The sequence below is a fragment of the Zosterops lateralis genome, assembly GCF_965231275.1.
Source record: "Zosterops lateralis genome assembly, chromosome: 3".
Lineage (NCBI taxonomy): Eukaryota > Metazoa > Chordata > Aves > Passeriformes > Zosteropidae > Zosterops > Zosterops lateralis.
The window spans coordinates 107040011-107059517 of NC_139764.1; the positions used below are offsets into that span (position 1 = coordinate 107040011).

Here is a 19507-nt window from a genome sequence, read left to right on the forward strand (position 1 = left end):
GTCTTGGCACTTAGTGAGTATATTAACTGGAGAGACAACTCAAACATGGCAGTTTCAACCTGCTGGAAAGAAAAAGAGTACAAGAGTTGTGTCCCATGTTTCTGGTATGTTGAGGTCCTGGAAATTTTGTCTTACAAAGAGCCAGCTCAGTCCTGCCTCAGTAGTGCTCACTAACCTGACAGGATCTAAAATCAGATGAAAGAGAAGAAACACTTTAATACAGAGGCACAGCCAGGGAAAGAATCATCATTATAAAGATGTTAAAGGTTCCTGGTAAAACTCCTGTCTTTGCTTGGCATGATGATGTATGTCTTCATCAATCCTGGAGTGGTAAATGAGAAACAGGAAACTTCGCAGGCATCGTTCCAGGTAAATCTATATCTGCAAACTCCTTTGCCCAGGTCACAATGGAACAACTCAATACACCTGTGCATCCCCAGACCATTCTTGGCTTCACCCTTCAGTCAGAGAAACTACCCAGGGAAAGTCCATATCAATTCCAGCAATAAGGCAGCTTTGAATCAGAGCCTGCAATAAGTCAATTAAAACACAAATCCATGGACAGGTTTAATTTCAGCATTTGCATTTAAAAATTTTATTTTTTCCACCAGACTCCCATTCTTTTTCAGTGCAGAAAATGAATAATGCTGCAAGGTGAATTGTGATTACTGAATTGTTAAAGTTTTTATAGTCTTCCTTATTCACTAAGTAGCCTTGCGTTTTATTTAATAACCTTTCAGAAGCAGTGCTGAATAAAAATATGTTTTAGTTGATTTTCTCTTGGGTTTTCCTGTTATTCTTACTGTAACTAGTGCTTCACAAATGCAGCATTTTCTTCACAAGATTCCTGAGGCAAGTTAATATTAGTATCTTCATCTTACAGATGAAGAACAGAAAGGTGGAGCAATTTAAGCAAGAACATTTCAAGCATTTGCTATTCTTGGATACTTCTCTTGGGACACAAAGACTTACTTGAAGGACTTGCTCTGCCTGGTTTCATGATTTCATTTGGAGTGGGATGTACTTTCTTTCCACAGAGCAAGTCACACACAGCTCAAGTCAGCATGGCAGAAATCAAAGGCTGGTACAAGTTATAGTGCAACTCCTCTCCAGGCAAACCAATTTGTCATCACTTGCCACATTCCCACCTTCCTTCTGTTCCAGCCATATGTTCCCCCCGCTTCCAGCAGCACGGGCACCTGCCTGAATCCTTCTGTGAGCTCAGCCTGAGGAAAGGGAGAAAAATGTGTGGTTACTTTTTGACAACAATCTACAGAGTCAGTTTTGCATTTATAATAATCATGGAGCCCTAGGATGGCTTGGCTTGGAAGGGACCTTAAAGATCATCTAATTCCAACACCACTTCCATAGGCAGGGACACCTTCCACTAAACCAGGTTGCTCGAAGCGCCCTCCAACCTGGCCTTATAAAATGTATTTATTTGTTTTTAGTGTATGTAATTACTAATTCTAAAATAGCTATTTTATTTATGTGTAGTCAGGCATCAGCAATTACATCTTAATTTACCATTCATTTACATAATACGTAGCAATCACAAAAGTTTATAAATATTCATTACTAATTATCGCCATACAATTTGCGTATAACTTATGCATATTGAAACGACATATTATCACATATTATTTATAAATTATATTTTATAATACCAGAACTCCATAAAGCTTCCGATGGCACAGCGGAGGAGGGGGAGCACCCACCCAGCTGCACTCAGGGGCTCACGGCTCGTCAAATAAGTTAATTTTTAGGCATTAATGAGTCACCAAAAAACGCTTTTTACATTTTTTTGCCCCTTCCCCTTCTCCCCCTCCGTCCCTCGGCCCCTCCCAAGGTCCCGCCCCCCGCGGGCGGGGCGCGCCGGGGTCACCGCGCATGCGCGCCCGGACCCACGTTGGGGTCGCGCCGGTCGCGGGATCGATCCCTGGGAAGGATGTTCCGCCGTCCCCCGCGCAACTTCCGCGGCCGGCGGCGCGCAGCCTCCAGCGGCAGCAGCGAGGGCGAGCCGGAGCCACAGCCGGAGCCACAGGCAGCCCCGTCCCCAGACTCCGGTGCCAGCTCGCCCTCGGAGCGGGAAGCGGAGCCCGGGGAGGCCGAGGGCGATGCCCCCGCGGGGCCCGGCGCGGAGGGGCCGCTGCCCGCGGAGGAGCCGGCCCGCAGTCCCCCCGGCCGGGCGCGCAGGGCAGGGCCGGGAACGGGCCCGGGGCAGGGGCAGGGACAGCGCCGAGCCAGGGCCGCAGCGGGGCCGGGCCGGGCCGGGAAGGAGCTGCTGAGCTTCGGCGGCGAGGAGGAGCGGGAAGGTGAGGGGGGACCGTGTGTGCGAGTCCCGCGGGGCAGCGCTGGGGCTGCGGGCCGGGCTGCCTTGGGCTCCCCTCAGAGAGACACCCTCCTGCCTCAGCGAGACACCCTCCTGCCCCTCGCTGTAACACACCCGGCTGCTGTCAGGGCCACGGCTCTTGGCAGGGTGTGCAGGATAAACCCGAACTAAAGCATAGGCTGGGCCTGGTTAGTCTGGAGCAGACAGTGCGGGTCTCATCAGTTCTGAATATCTCAAACGCGGGTTCTGAGAGAACGGGGCCGGTCTCTCTTCAGTGATGCCCAGCAATAGGGGGAGGAGCAATGGCCGTAAACTAAACCACAAGAAGTTCCACCTCAACACGAGGAAGAACTTTTTACATCAAGGGTGGCAGAGCACAGGAACAGCTGCCGAGGGAGGGCGTGGAGTCTCCCTCTCTGGAGACATTCCAGACCCACCTGGACACATCCCTGTCTCACCTGCCCCAGGTGAGCCCCCTGGCAGGGGGGTTGGCCAAGATGATCTCCAGAGGTCCCTTTCAACCCTAACAATTCTGTGATGCTGAAAAAAGTAGTTTGACAATTATTTATGTCTACGTTCTGACTGGAAAGCATCTGAAGTCTTCCTACAGCTGGAGAAAACCAGAGAGGACAAGTGCTGTGATTCCTTGAGTAGTTAATGATGAACAAGCTTAAATAAATGAAACTTAAGTGTTTAGTTGACACTTCTGGGTTGTTACTGTTGTGGTTGATGAGAAGACGTGGCCACCTTGGTGGGGACAAGCTACAAAGAGCCCCTGCATTTCAGGCAGTGCAGTGTTGCTGTGTTGAGCTGCACTGTTTTTAACTAAGAGGTGATTGATTGTGAGTGATAAAGCCACAGTAATATTTAGAATTAATCCAGCCAGAACTGAAATGTTGGTGTTTGGTCATAGAATGGGCTGGATGATCTCAGAGGTCCTTTCCAACCTAATTGATTCTGTGATTCAGAAGTTACACTGTGCACACATAGAGTTTACATGCACTTTTGTATGTAGTACATATATATATATATATATATATATATATATGTATATAGTTGGCTTTATTAATGTTACTCAGAATCACTTTGTTTTATCTGGCAGATGAAGAGTTTTTTAAAGTTAAAAAGCCATCCTTCAATGAAGTAACCTTTAGAATTAAAAAGAAGGAAAGCCCGCTGCCTCCACAGACAGAAACTGAAGAAATCAAAAGTAAGTACTTTTTTTTTAGTTAAGTATTTTATGAAATACATGAAGAGTGATGTAAAAATACTGCTGTTACATGTTTTTTTTTTTCTTGTTAATGGAACTCAGAATTATACTTACAAAGTTAGTTTACAGGTTTATGATTGCAATGTATTTGTGCTGAAATTATTTTTAGTTTGACCTTGATAAAAGATTATCAGAACTTGGAGACTTCATGAGAAAACCTGATTATGCTGAACCATGTACTGCATCAAAGTTGACAAAGTTCTGCTAAGTTTATACCTCAGCATGATCCCTTTCAAACTATGTGCCAGGTATCCACTGCTTACTGCTGTTAAATTGCAGTTTGATCTGAGAATTGTCATTGAGGAAAAATGTGAGCTTAGTAGCATTTTGTTTGATGAAGCTTAATGTAAACATTATTAAATTGTGTGCTCTTACAGCATTTAAATTTTTTAATTAAATGCAGTCAATAGCCTTGATTATTCTGGTAGTGTTCCTAGTTTCATTGAAATGTAGTCAGTTGCCCAGAGAGGCTGTGGACTCCCCATCCCTGGAAGTGTGCCAGGGCAGGTTGGATGGGGCTCTGAGCACCTGGTCTAGTGGAAGGTGTCCCTGCTCATGGCAGAAGAATTGGAACTAGATGATCTTTAAGGTACTTTCCAACCCAAACCATTCTGTGGTAGATTTTCTGTTGGAATATTTGGAGTTTGTGTTTTTTCAGAAACAAATGTGTCTAAAACTTCTCTTTGTGTATTCCCCTATTGATGCCTGTGTCAATTCACAGACATACCATATTTGCTAATGTTAGAGAAAAGCAAATTAAATTTAGATTGAGCAATATTTCCCTTTGAAGTTGTGATTCAGCTGAGATGGTAACTTCTTAGTAACTTTTTAAGAAACACATCATATTCTTATAAAACGTGGTACATTCTGTTGTTCAGTAACCTGATGATTTACTGAAAGTGTAGTGGCAGATGAAAAGAAATCAATATTTTTAAAGACATTGATAATACCTGGATTAATGTTTATAGTTTAAACTAAGAGCTCCCTCATTGTTAATGCTTTAAAAAAAAGCTTTCTAAATGCAGTTTTTCAAGTCAAGAACCCAAATACCCCGTGAGCAATCAGAATATTAATTAGTTGTTATCTGAGAGTTGATCTCATTGCTTTTGTAAATACACTCTGTGTCTCAGAAGGACTCGTAGTCTTTCAATGGGAAGCATCATCAAAGATGCTTTTATTCAATACAAGAATTGGCTTGTTAGTGACTGTCTTGGAATGTTACAATTTGACATGTTTTGATGAGAACAGGTGGAGATAGACAAGTGACCAGTCTTTGCTGCAGCAAGGTGTAATCTGGCAATCAGTTATGACACATCATATTCCAGCAGCTGAAACTGAAATAATGGATCATCCTTTTTCCCCCCATAATGCAGAAATCTCTCAGGTGGAGCCTGGAGTTGGCAACACCAAAGATACTCGTGAAGAGGAGGAGGAGAATGAGGATGAAACTTATTCTTCACTGAATGAGGACTACAACAGCTCAGACTCTGAAAATGAAAACAGCTCTCCACAGAGGACGAAGGATTTATCACCAGGTTAGTTCCCTGGGCTTTTTAAAGAAAGCTGTTTTAGAACATTCTCTGTCTGAAGTACATGACAAGTTAGGTGAGATGAGTTCCACTCAGCTTAAACCACTTAAGGTATAGACATCTGTTTATCCTGAGTCAGGGCTACCCTTCTGGAAGAATAGTGATGGTTCCCCCATATTTTCAGTTGCAAACATTTCTTGTCTTTCTGTGCTAATTTTGGGAATGGAGCAGAAATTATGAGCTCTGATTGTACAAGAAAGGCAGCAGAAAATTCCTCTTTAGTGCTGCACAATTCCCTTCATGAGGTGAAAATAAAACCTCACTTTGAGGCTGAGCCACTTTTTCATCTCCTTATATTCTACATGGTAACCAGAGTAGAAAACCATCTTCTGTTCTGTATCCAGAGTTGTACAATGGGGCTGAGCACTTGTGATGATTTGCATTAGATACAGTGTTGCTTTTAGCATTTTCCTTAGGTTTTCTCTCTCTTTGATGCAGGCAATATCCCCAGTGCAGCTCAGGTTGAGGCTGCTCGGAGGAAGCGTCACTTGGCCAGGACAGAGGCTGATTATCTTCCCCTAGATGTTTCAAACAGTCCTCAGGTCCCTCAGAGAAGAGGAAGCAGTGATTTGGAGAGTGAAGATGAGTCTGAAACAAAGAATCTTGATTTTGCTCCTAAAATGAGAACTCTTAGGCAGAGGATGACTGAAGACATGGGTGAGTTTGTGGTGTTTCTCCCAGAGGCTTTATTTTAGTCTCTGGAACCATGTGGGACTTGTCCAGTCAGGAGAGAGGCTTTGCTCCTCAGGCTCTTGGAAAAAGGCTGGACAGTTGGTACTTGGGGTTTATATGGGTCATTAACCTGGTTTAGATATCACTTGTGGTGGTGCAGAGTACTTGGAGAAATGTTTACAGAATTCTTTTTGGCCTTGTTGACTGCAGAAAAATGGCCTTGTAAAAGGCACATTTACTGTGAATAAAGTTACTGTAAGTCCTGCCTCCTGCTTCTGGTCTGGTCTTCTAAGTGCTCTCCCTGCTCTGACATTACAGCTTTGAAAAATGAAAACCAAACAAACCAGCATTCCAGCCCTTCAGAAGTAAACAAGCTTACTGCATGCAAAACATGATTGGCTTTTCCATTGTTTTTATTCCCTTAGAGCTGCTTATAGTGCTGTTTATGAAGTACAGGTTTACTTTAGTTGCATAAGGGTTATAAGGAATGCATAACTATGAGCAGAATCTGCCATTCAAATTAATGCTAATGAGATGTTTTGTATCTGTAGTTGAGTGTATGTTCTGGAATGCTCAAGGGTTTGTTGGGTGTAATGTCACAGTCTATACTTATACTCTTGTTTACATGTATTAAGCACAGCTTTGCTTTGAGACATAAAAACAAGATGTTTGTCTGCCTCCTACTGCAGTAGTAGTTGTCTGAGAAACAGTTTGGGAAATTATTGTTAGTGTGAATTCTACAAATCCCAGTAGCCTTTTCCAAGCCTTACTTGCCTTTCAGTTTTGCACTCCTCCATCTGCTGGTTTTTCCTCTGCTGTTTTTTGTGTGTATCACTTCTCAGTATTGTTTGGGAGACCCATTGTTGATTTAGATGGAGGGGGAAAAATAAAGGGTGTAGTTACATCTAATAATGGTTGTTTTTACTTCCAGTGTCTTTGGGTGATGGATCAAGTGATGATGAAGCCAAGTGGGAAGAACAGCAAATAAAGAAAGCTGTTAAACTCTCTCAGGTGACATGTGCTTTCCTAACCATTGGAAATTGCTTTTTGCTTATAGGCAAGAGAGCTTGTCTGGAGTACTGTTGTATCTCTGTCCTGCCCTCTCATTAGGGAGGATTTTAGGATGTTTTTCCCTAATTGTTCAGGGAAGGATGATTAGAGATATGGGAAGGTGATAATGAAAATCTGTAATCTCTGTCTGGTGGTTGAGAAGCAGTGTGGTGGTGTCAGCACCAAAGGCAGGTACCTCTTGTGATAAGACATCACAAAAAGCAGAGAAGGAAATTCTGAACTCTGAATTTTTGCTTGAAAGCAAAAGTGTGCAAATAATACAAACGTTGGAAAGTTGCAAGGCAAAAGTTATTCTTTTATTCTGCTAAATTTCTTTTGAGTGGCAATCTGAGAGCTCTCTTCACAGTTTAGCAGAATGCTGTCTTTTTCCCAGTAAGTAATGAGCAAAAATAAACTATATTCTGATGTGCTGGAAATTTTGTTTCTGGCTTGGATCACCTACTCTGGATTAGACTAGGACTATCTGAATAATCAGGTCTTCATTCAGGTCAGAATTGACAGTTGTAGAAATTTTTCCAATTTGGAAAATTCAGGGAGTAAAGAAATGGGAGAAGGTTACATCTTTCTGAGACCAGTGTTCAAATCCAGTATGATTTGTGATCTTCATACTTGTTTATGGAAAAGCTAATTCTGCTCTTTAGGAAACAGCAGCATTTTTTACCTGTAGACCTTGTTAGTTATGGACTTCATTCTTGAATGGATTGGTTTTTTCTAGTTTTTGTTTTGTGATTGAAATATGTATCTTTATATGAGATGTTTAGTATTCAAATGATATATCTTGTTGATCTGTACAGTTGCAAAGGGAGAAACTGTGTAACTCATGTATTAAAAATTGACACTTAACTCTTGTAGGAAATTTGTGATGATGCTTCAGTGCGTAAATACCAACCAACCAAACCCAAGTTTGATACCTCTGTTTCACTGCCACCTGTGAGTCTGGAGATTGTGAAGAAGCGACTGACTGAAAGGTAACTCCTTAACTTATGAGTTGTCTGAGCTTTTGTCACAGAATGAGACAGCAGCTTTGAACTCTTACTCTTTTTTCCAGAGTGTTGGGCATCTTTTGGGTTGTTTTTGTGTGTAATGATGTCTAATGGAATAGTACATATTTTTTTACTTCTTGTGGCAGTGCTTTGTTTTAGGGGAGCATTTGGACTTTCCAAGACTGTTTCTGTCAACTGGAACTTTAGAAAGTAAATTTATTTATTTGTCATCAGCTTTTTCTGCTTGCTGGCAGGAGCCTTGGCTCAATGTTAGGTTTGCCCAGCATTACAACTTCATTGGGAGCATGTGGTGGAGCTGGCACTCCCACCCCTCCTGTGGTAGTTCTTACACCAGCTGCAAAAATAGCCCAATATTTCGTAAAGCAGCCTAAGTTCTCTACAGCCATTTCAGAATGTGCCTGGATCTTTTTCTTTAGTTCTGTGCCAGGCTGTGACTTCTCTTGAGCAGCTCAGCTGCTGTGGAGGCAGCTGAAGTGTCCTGGGTTGGACATGGGAACCTCCTGGGGGTGTGTGGGAAGGACAGCTGGGGTCAGGCATCCCAAGGTAAGCCATCCCCTGTCATCCCTCACAGCACTGGGAAGCAGCTGTTAGATAAGTTTAGACAAGTAACTTAATACAAGTGCAACATAAACTGTGCTGTGAAATTGCAGCAGGCTCTCTCTGTATAATTTTTGCTTTGTGCAGTCACTCACTGAGGTATTTGTTTTGAGAAGTGAAACTAAGTTGGACTAAATATTTTTGTGGAATTGTATATTTTCTTAGCTTTAATCACCTGAAGGGAATTGAGTTAACTGAAGCAGGAATTTATGTACAGAATCAAATAAGAAAAAATAAGAATACAGCTGTTAAGAGTGAGAAACTTGTCTGGAAAACAGCAAGAAGGGAAGGGGGAACCTGTTTAGTTTACACTTTGTAGATGTTTTTAACATAATAAGTGCCGAAATAGATTAATATTTTTTTCTTTTTAATTTGTAGTGCAGTAGAACACAATAGCTTAATTCAGCTATTTTCTTCCAGAAGTGTTCACTTCAGGGAGGTGAAATAAATTGTGGTCTGTGCCTTGAATCTGTTATAGGCCTCCTCAAACTGAGGAAACATTTGGGACATGTAAGGAGGGAAGGGGTAAAAAAGAGAGGAATTGTAATATATGTAAATGTTTATGTGCTGCCTGTCTACTAGAGACAGCTGTAGATAGAAGTTTTTGGTGTTTATCACACAATATTAGAGTTCTCAGTTGGTTTGTATTTAATAGTGAGCACATTGTGAATACTTACAGGTACTTCTGTCCATGTGACTTTTCTTAACTGGTATGGACGTGCAAAACTAAGCTCTAGTTTCTACCAGATTGCATTGGGTAGAATCTGTTTAATAATGTGATACCATGTAACTTTGGCTTTTATGTTTTTGGGAAGTGTGGTGTATTGAGGAGTCCAGGTAAAATATCTGTGGTGCTCTCAAAACCAGCACCATATAAATGACATTTGGATCCCCAAAGCATGATGTTTGTCCATACCCTGTGCTTCCATAAATGCTGGCATGGGTAAATCTTTCAGTGCTGCTCAGGTCAAATGCAAGGGCTATTATTAGCACAGGCAAAGATTTTGTATGTGATTATAATGGGAAAAATGTTTTGGAATGCATCAGCTGTTAATTTGGCAATAGTTCTGATTGCCTGGGTTTCTCTTTTAGGATAACATCCTTACAGGATGTGCACCGTGCCCACCAGAGAGAGTATGAAAAATACATGGAGGATATTGAGAGCTCAAAGATGTCTGTCCAGGAGTTGGAGAAGTCTTCAGATGCAGCTCTGAATTACAAATTCTACAGGGCCATGAAAACTTACGTAGAAAACTTGATAAACTGTTTGAATGAAAAAGTATGTACATTTTTCTTTTTTTAAAGATGATAAAGGTCTATTCTGTCAATGAAAAATGAGGGATACCACCCAGTTAAAAATCAGTTCTATCAGAATCAAATCTAATTTTCATTTACTTTTCTGTCACTTTGCAGTTGTGAATTTCTTCAGGTAACTTTAAAGAGAAGAAATGTTAGTGAATGTGTTTTCTTCGATAGCTAGTGCCTCAAAAGCAAACTGCAATAAAATAAGAGACACTAACACAACTAAAAGGTGTTCTGGTGAACCCTTTTGTATGAAGTCTTAGTCCTTGATGTGTAACTGGAGTTTAGTTTGTGCTTTCAGCCTTATAAAAGAAAGCCTGAAAACTCCCATGACCAGGAACTTAGTCTTCAATCTTTGATACTTTGGCTTCTAATTTTACAGCAATACTAAAACCCCATGGAAATTGGTGTTTGTCCATTCTTGTGAGATTTAAATCGACTGAAAGCCTGACTAGTGTTTTCTGTATTTCAGCTGAAGGACATTAATGAACTGGAATGGGCTGTCCATGCCCTTCTTCAGCAACGAGCCGTGAGAGTATCGAAGCGAAGGCAAGAGGAGCTGAAAGATGAATCTGCTTATATTCAGCATCTGACAAGTTAGTACCAAGTGCAAATTTTCAGTGAGAAAATAACTTCAGTTTTTGAGCAGAAACACAGTTAATTTTTGGATTAAAATTTTAATTTTCACATTCAATCTCCCCTTCCCATTGTCAGCAGGCATGTTCTACTGTACCTCATTTAAAATTCTTACCTCAGTAATGCCCATGATACTGTTTTTCTCTGGTTTAATTTCTCTGAACAAGACATGACCAAATACTTTGTCAATTTTTAATTGTTCATTTTTCCATCAATATTTAAGCAGAAAAATGGGAATCAGTTTTCCAGTAGGTCTCAAGTTGGAGAAAGGTTGCTTATTACTGAATTCTGTGAATATGTGAAAAAGCTGAGTGTGTAACTGGCAGTATCACTTTGACCTGAGAGTGTCTGTAAGGCTATGTGTGTGCTCAGACTGGAGATTTCAAACCAGGAGATGACACACATGTCACAGAGCATGAAGAGAGAAGCTACTCTGTGTAAGGGTTTTATCTAAAAGAAAACTATGTTTCAGTCACTATAGGAAAAATTCGTACAGTTTTCTCAGCTTGTATTTTCTTGCCTCACCAAGGTATTGTTTGTATGCTCTATGTGTGAATCTCTAGCTGCTGCTCTTTAAAAAACCCAAACAAACCAGACCTCCAAAACCAAAACCTTTAAAACTGTTTAGGCAAAGCTGAGAGCAATATGCTTGGAGCTGCTGGGAACAGATGGAGGGCAGATGCACTGGATCCTGGTAAATACTAAATCATATGGGTTCAGTCTTCTCACTTCAGGGGATAAACTGCTGATGAGAGAAAGCAGCAGCCTGGATGGTTTTGTAAAATAGTGTAGCCAACTGACAGCAGGTGTGAGGAGAAAAGGGTAATGCCATAGTAAGGGTTGCTATTAAAATGATTTTACCTCCAGCTCATCACAAATGAGACTGTGGTTGCATGTTTAGCAGCACAGAGCATTGTTTTTTATGTTGCTAGTTCTATTTGATATGGTGGAAAGGCTGTTTTTTTCTTACATGATAGTACTTCAGTAGTAATACACCCTTTCTCTTTGGCATGTTTTGCCAGTTATTAGTGCTACAAGGAATTTACTCTGAGTTACTCTGGATGCTGTTAGAGTTTTGATTAGGTTTGTTCTTTTGTTGGCTATTTTCCAAATTAAAAAAAAAAAAAACCTAACAAAACAATAGAAGGAGATTTTTTGTTTCCTGTTTAAAATAAAGCAGGAACTTTAAAAATTTATCACTTTATTTTTGGCTGTTTCTGTCTTACAGGTGGGAATGACAAACCAATGAAAAATAGATTGGAAGGTGATGAGAAGACACAGGTTTTGGAAATGTGTGAGCATCGAAGGTAACTGTTACATAGAGGTGCACTTAACTCTGATAAATGTGCTGTGCACTGACTTCCTGTCACTCCTGCAGTCACAAATGTAAACCTGTAGGATTACTAATTGAGATTACACTAAAAATATTTCAGTATTTGGTTTCCAAAACTTGAAGCATGTGGAAGCCACGTGTTAGTCATTCTCTTCATGTTGATTTGAGCCTGAATGCTACTAGAGCTGGATATTTTAAATTAAAAAGTCTGAAGTGAGACAAATCTATGAGGGAAGCTTTTTCCTTCCTGATTTAATTAATAATATTATGAACTTTTACAGGAATATATTTTTCTATTACTGTATTAATAGCAAAATTGGGCAGAATTGTTTCTGCTGGAGAGGTGGTGGTGAGGAAACAAATCAACCTCTAACCCCTCTAATCAAGTTTGCTATCAGTGTAGGTGAGACAGGTTGTACATTTTGGACGTTCAGAGATTGGTACCAATTTTTTTAAATATTATTGGGAGCTCTGGAAGTTTAACAGTGGTACCTCAGCTCATAATTGTATTTGGAAGCAGCAAGTACCTTGGAATTTTAATGGATGAAAAGTGGTATAATAACAACAATTTCCACTTGAAGCAGTTAACTTTTAATGCTAATTGATGTAAATAACTGTATAAAAGTATTTATGCAATATCACTTCTATATAATTTATCATTTTCCTGTGGTAGACATTCAAGCCATTTTGCAGGCAGTTTTTCTTGATGCCATGGCAATGGTTTGTAGAGCCCCACTGGCACAGGAGTGCTATCACCTTTTTCCTGTAGGTTGTTGAACAAGTGATCCATGACAGGACAGTCTGAGAGCTCAGTAAACACACACTAAACTGTCAGACAGGATCCAGTTCAACACCAGATGCTCAGTGTTGCAGGTGGCATGAGTTTTTTGCCTTATCAGTGGTGATGAGGTGAAGTTTATTTCATGGCTCATGAGGGAGGTCTCAGATGTTGCTCTCAGCTCTTGTGTGTCAGTTCCCAAATCCCCTCCTTTTTCCATAGTTTAGGAGTCCTTTTGGTTCTGTAGTCACTGTTGCTCCCCCATTGACTCTCCTTAGGCTGTTTTTCTCACCACTTGTTTCAAGTACATTTGTTGAAGTCAGATTATTTTCTTTAAGCTTTCTCCTGCAGACATAGGAGAGGATAACTCACCTGAGTTCATCCCAAAATGCAGGACTTGCAGGAGGCAGGCGAGGGAACAGTCAGGAGAAGGAGATCACCACGAGGGCTTGTCGAGTGATGAGGAGCTGACTCCCACAGAGGTGGACGAGTTCCAGAAGAGCAGAGGTTGGTGGCAGTCCTAATGTGATGTCCTAGAACAAGATCTCTTGTTGATATTTCTTTAATATTTTTTTTCTTAAAGGAAAGGTAGAGGAATACTTTTGTTTGAGTTCCATGTTTTTATTTGCACACTGTAGAAAAAAATGCACCCAGGCATTTCTGACTAAAGACTTGGGAAGAATAAATGAATGGTTGTAGATTTCTTGTGGTATCAGTTATGTGGTGGCAGCACTATCTATGGCTTTTTAAACTAGAGGTAAACTCCGTCAGATTATGCCAAAGCTGATCTGGCAGTACTCAGTGCAGTGCTGCAACATGTTTTGTACAGTTAATTTATTTCCTGAAGCTGGAGTGTGAATTAAAGATTGGTGTTTTAATTATCTTGAGTGAATGGATAAAGAGAAGGAGGGAAAGGCATAATAGCTTTTCTTCATATAACAGCAGAAGAGTTTTCATGCCTGAAATTTTATCATTCTGGAACAAAGTTTGAAATATAGTGGTTATATAAATCTGTGAAATGGATCATGAAGAAACTTGCCTTTCCTTGGTCTTTTGACACTGTTTTTTCCTAAAACTGGGTTTTTGTGGGTGCTGTTTTTAAACCGTTTCAATGTCAGGTGTGTCAAAGATAAATAACAAATGCAATTCTCATAAAAATATCTCTTATGTCCTATAGATGCATTAACCCTTCAGCTTCTGCCTCAATAAGTTCTGTGATTGTTTCTTTTTATTCCCAATGGATATTATCCATAGATAACGTTTTAGAGGATAGTAGGAAAATCTTTGAAGATGTACATGCAGATTTTTGTGACATCAGAAAAATCCTGTTGAAATTCCAGGAATGGAAAGAGAAGCTTCCTGACTCTTACTGTGATGCTTACATCAGTTTCTGCCTGCCTAAGCTATTAAATCCATTGATCAGAGTTCAGTTAATAAGTTGGAATCCTCTTGAGGTAGGTGCATCTGCTGACATTTTTGTCAAAAAATTTGTGTGTGTGTATTATGGATTAATATGAAAAATGTTTTTTTTCTATACATAGCACAGTGCATTAGAAATTAAGAAAGCTACTGTGTTGTCTCAAAAACTGAAGCATGTTGTGGAATCCTCTTAACTTTCCAATTTCCTTTTACCTCCAGCCCTTTTTTCCACACCTATAAAAATAGTTCTTCTACTGGGTTCTTTGAAGACACTTGAACAATCCCATTAAATTCTAGCTTTAAATCTAGTTTTGCTGTTTTGGCCCATTCAGTGATGAGGCTGGATCTGAAATTAAGTGGGAATTTGGGGTGTTACTGGATAGAGCTTTTCTCTTAATGCTGACCAGCTGAACAACTAACAGAAGTCATCTTTCAGCAGAATTTTACAGAGCTGGAAGAGATGCCCTGGTTCAGAGCTATAGAAGAATTCAGTGATGCAGAAAATGTATCTGAATCGAAAAGGGATGATGATCATGATAAAGAAGTTTTGCCTAGAGTGATTGAAAAAACTATTCTTCCCAAAATTACAGGTATGATGTGATTGTATTGAAAATGTTCGCTGCAGCTACACAATCAAACCTTAAATAAAAATGATAATATCAAATAATGTTGGTGATATCACAGTGCTACAAGATAGAATGATTGTGTCGTTCCACAAAGTGAGGCTAAAGTGGCCTCTTCAAAATTGCTATGAGAGGCTGAGCTTTTTATGTTTACTTCTGTTACATTGTAATGGCTTGAAACTAGGACTGATAAGTACTTGCACATTATGACTGAAATAAATTCCTATTTTTTTCAGCATTTGTGAAGAGTGTGTGGGATCCTTTATCTACTTCACAGACAAAGAACCTTGTAGAGCTTTGTAATAACATCTTTGGAAAACAAATCCTTTCCAAAAATGAGTCCAGCCGAGCAAGAGAGGTAAAAGCTGTGGGGAACTTCACCCACTGTGTGTACTTTTGTGTGTGCTCCTATGGGCACTGAGAACATTTTCCTGAAGTTGTTTGGTTCTGATTACATTTTTGTTCTGTCCCTTTATATTAAGGGGATTTAACAGTTAAACTTCCAGCTCCCTGATTCTCTCCTTGTTGAAGATGATGAGGCAGAAATTAGCTTCTGTTCATAGAAAAATTCTGCCTGTATCTATCCAGAATCTGTTTGTAGATGTAATCTTCCTTCACTGCAATAACAATGATTTGCATTTAATTATCTTTCCAAAATTGAGCTTTAAATGTTAATAATGCTTCAGTGGTCCATTCCTTAAGCTTTTATTTATAAAGTATGCCTAGAATTTTAAAACTTGAGAATCCCCAAAGATCGGTTAATTGGTGAGGAGAAAATCTACTATGTAATCCTAGCAATCCTTTATGAATTACTTTTATATACACAGTCACTCTAGGAAGCCCTTCTTAGCCTGGTTCTGGGTTTATTCTGATGTAAACCAGGAGGTTTATCTAGTGAAAATCAGATGGATTATGTGGTGAAGTGAGATGGCTGTTTGGGCCTTGAGCATGAAAAGAAATATGTTAAAGAAAATGTTTATGACTTCCAAAGTTTGCTGTTTTGAAACCATGGCTTAAAGTCAAGTGATACAACTGATCTTAGCAAGAACTTAAAATAAAAAAATAGGCTTAAAAAAAAGGTAGGTGGCAGTCTATGGCACCTGAAAACGTGTTGCTCAAAAATGCATACTATCCTAGCTATGGTGATTTTTTTTTAACATAGAATTTAACATTTTTAATGGAGATCCCATGTGTATAAGGTATTTTGGTTTTAATCTACACTTTTCCTGCTGCCATGCAGATTAATGTGGAAAAAAAGGCCTCACCTAGGGATATAGCAAAACCTCTAGGCTAAGCCTGTAGATAATTACAGCTGTGATTTGTCTGCTGTTTCTATTTTTTATTCAGGGTCTCAATGTGTGTTATATACAAATGGCAGCTGCACTTACCTCTAAGCAGACCTCTGGATGAGCTAAATAACCTTTGAGGTTGTTACAAATAGAATATGAAGTCTTTCTTCTGAGGATGCATTAATAATTCTTTTTTAATAGGATTTGATGAACACAGTTGTCCTAAGAATGAAGAAATCTGTAGAGGAAGATGTCTTTATTCCTCTATATCCTAAAAGGTAAGCTAACCCTATGACTGTTAAGTTTGTATTTTTTTTAGTTCCTCTACCTTTTTCCCGTACAGATGTAGAGGAAATACTGTAGGCATCTGTGTCTGAGAGATCAGATGTCTGTTTATCTTCTTTTAAATAAAACAAAAAAATAATCTTTATTTTAACTTTTTTCTTCCCATGACCAGCACTGTGGAAGACAAGTCATCACTACGTTCAAAATTTCAAGAAAGACGGTTTTGGTCAGCTGTTAAGGTAGAGAAAATAGGGCTGGTTTTGTTCTGTCTGTCCTCTCTGAAATTCATTTCACTGGAAACTAGATATAAAAATATTCCAGTTTTCCTGCTATTCATGTTGCCTATCCTCCTCCTTGACTCAGAGCAGGTTAATTTTCAGGTAACTTAACCTCAAGGTGTTTTTCCTTCACAAACACAGCCTTACAACACGCTCAGAAATGACAGTTGTGAGGATTTGTAGTGATAGAGCCAAGAGAAAAACACTCAGTGCCTAATAATACTGACATGAACTACAAAAACAATCTTTGTGATGCCATAAACTGTAGCATCATCATGTCATGAGGGACTGTGTGTAGCCTTGTCCTGAGCAATTGTAGTAACTTTTTAATTTCTGTCTTTCATTCTCTGACAGTTTGCTTAGTTGCCTTCTGTACTTAGCAAATTGTTAAACCTCCTAGAAGGGTAAAATGTTCTTCCCACCCTTGAGAGGTTATATATACAAGTATATCTATACATTGATATAGATGCACATGTAAAATTAATTAGGTTCTTTACTCAATGCAGTTTATTGGTGGCTAACTGACCAGAATTTTGGAGAGTGTAAATCCTAGAGTTTGAGGACTTGAATTGGATGCACATATTACCTTTCTGTGTTTTTCTTTTATGAAACTTGTAACAGTTTTTGCACACTTCTAGCCAGCAGCTCTACAGATTGTTTTGTTTCTTCATTGCTGCAGCTGCTCTCCAATGTTGTTCTGTGGGATGGGATTGTCCAGGAAGAAAAGGTCCGTGATTTGGGACTGAGCAAGCTGCTGAATCGTTACCTCCTCCTGAACATCCTAAACACACCACTGGGGCAGGATAATATAGAAAAGTGTAATAAGGTAAAAGATAACATTCATTGGAAGAGGATGTATGCTAAAAGCCTTTTGTTTTTCATGAAGAGGGGTCAAAACTGAAGATGGAATATTAAAAAAAAATTAAACATTTAAAATTTGATTTTAATTTTTCTTTTAACAACCTTGCTGCGTAAGAGCAGTTTAGAGCAAATACTGGTCTGTAGCTTCTTAAGCATAATAACTACTTGGAGAGATAATCAGTGTTGGTTTGAAGGAAAAAGCACACTAATAATGATTGATCTTGCCAAAAGGTTCCTGTCAGAAATGATGTGACTTCATTATATTGAAATGCTTGTTAAACTTTTTCCAAATATTGTGTGAACAGGTGGTTGCATGCCTCCCACAAAGATGGTTCCAAGATCTCAAGGGTGGATCAACTCTCCCTGAATTACTGAACTTCAGCCAGCACTTGCTGCAATGTGCCCGTGGACTGCACAAGGACAATCACAGGTAATGGATGAGGCTGTCCTTGGGATTCAAGTGCTTCACCAAATACTTAGTTAGTTTTTTTTTAATTCCTTAAATACCATATATTTGATACTTTCAAGTATGTTCATGTCATGTATATATATGTATATATATATCTCTGAAAGAAAAGGTGGAGTGTAATGTGAAGGAGCACTTGAGCAGTCCTCATTTACTGTGAGAATTTGAGGTGGTTGATATTGGGTGCTGTTAATGAGGAGCCAAGGTCTTGAAACAAAAACGATATTTTAGACAGATTCATAAAAATGCTGATGTCGCTCTAAGTTTTCTTGCCTTGCGAGTGTTTGCAATTTTGTAGTGGAGATTCTCAGGCAGCTTCATATAAACTATGTATATATTTAGAATTATCTACTTTGTTTACATATTTCTCCTCTGGGAGGAGAAATACGATTGATGGTGATGTTCACCTACTAGGTCAAAGAGGTGGCAACCTGTGTAGCCAATCTTTTGCCTTCTGTAAAAAGTGTATATAAATGGAGTCAGAAATATTAAAATAGAACTTTCTTGCCTGACCTGCTGTCTGCCTCGCCCTTTGTGTGTCCGATATTGTGACATGCTGCTATATTTTTTTTTCCTAAATAGTGATGAAACAAAAGAAGTTCTTCTCCTGCTGGTGAAAATTGGAGCTCTGCATATCGTAGAAGACTTCATTGAAGAGCATAAACTTGAACACCTTAAAGCAATGATTGGGAAATAGAAATCTTTGAAGGAATGCTTACATTACTGAAACAAGCCTGGTATTCACACTAAATCAGTTCCAATATGAAATTTAATGAGTGGATCCTGCCTACTCAGAGGTAGTGGTAGTCACTATCTTGGTGTTAAATACATGAGGTGTTCTTTCCAAGTGTCTTTTACTCCCATCTACTCGTAGATCGGGGAGTATTTAGAAGTTGCAGTTGTCAAAGCAATGGTTCAGGCATTTTAAGACGTGTGAGAGTGTTTACTGCCGTCTCCTTGGAAGGAATCCTGCAACCAGAAAGTGCCTGTGAACTTCATCACTGCTACCCAGGAGACAACCTGACAAGTTATTTTCAGTATTAATTGCTAAATACCATTCTGACTCAGCAGTCACTGAGCTCTTCCGACTTGTGGTCCAGATTTTTGGCAGGGTTATTGTTAAACCATTCCTAGTGAAAAGGAATTCATGATGCCCCTGGTACAGAAACAAGGGGGAGTCAGTGTGCAGGTAAAGAATCAGGATTTTCATCACAAACATTGTGATGATGAGAAGATGATGAGAACAACTTGAGTTACTTTCTAGTAACTGGAGTTCCAGAAATCTCCCTTTGCTTCTCAGTAAGCTCTACAGAATTTTACTTCTTCATATACTTTTCAGGATATTATTTCTAATGTTTTATAATTTTGTATATTTGCAATAAATATGGTTATGAAATAACAAGGATACTTCATTGTAAAAGCTGTAGTGCATCACAGAATCTGTATATTTGTGACTATTTCTCCAAAATCTTCTGGGAATAGAATTTAACTCTTGTAGACTTAATTCTTATGCCTGTTTTTTATATTTTTTTATGTTAAAAAAATATTTTTATAAAATATTTTAATTGTAAATAGTTTTGATCAGTATTACAGACAAGATTAAAAATAATTTGGGGTTTTTTTTTGAAAATAAAATATTTTACTACTGTGGTAATGACTCTTCAGTTCAATTCTTTAAAACATGACAAAAATGTTATTAAGA

At 39.2% G+C, this 19507-nt stretch overlaps 1 protein-coding gene across 1 annotated transcript; it reads left to right on the forward strand.

Annotated features, from left to right (window-relative positions):
- Positions 1-1948: 1948 nt before the first annotated feature.
- On the forward strand, positions 1949-19395 carry GCFC2 (GC-rich sequence DNA-binding factor 2; the record flags this gene model as incomplete). Its single annotated transcript, XM_083856302.1, has 18 exons — positions 1949-2315; positions 3435-3542; positions 4976-5137; positions 5630-5848; positions 6795-6874; positions 7787-7902; positions 9628-9814; positions 10310-10433; positions 11702-11780; positions 12979-13091; positions 13839-14038; positions 14440-14593; positions 14863-14984; positions 16117-16193; positions 16373-16439; positions 17158-17304; positions 17645-17769; positions 18388-19395. 18 exons carry the CDS (start codon positions 1949-1951, stop codon positions 18500-18502), a joined length of 2562 nt encoding a protein of 853 aa, XP_083712428.1. The 3' UTR covers positions 18503-19395.
- Between the last annotated feature and the right edge of the window lie 112 nt (positions 19396-19507).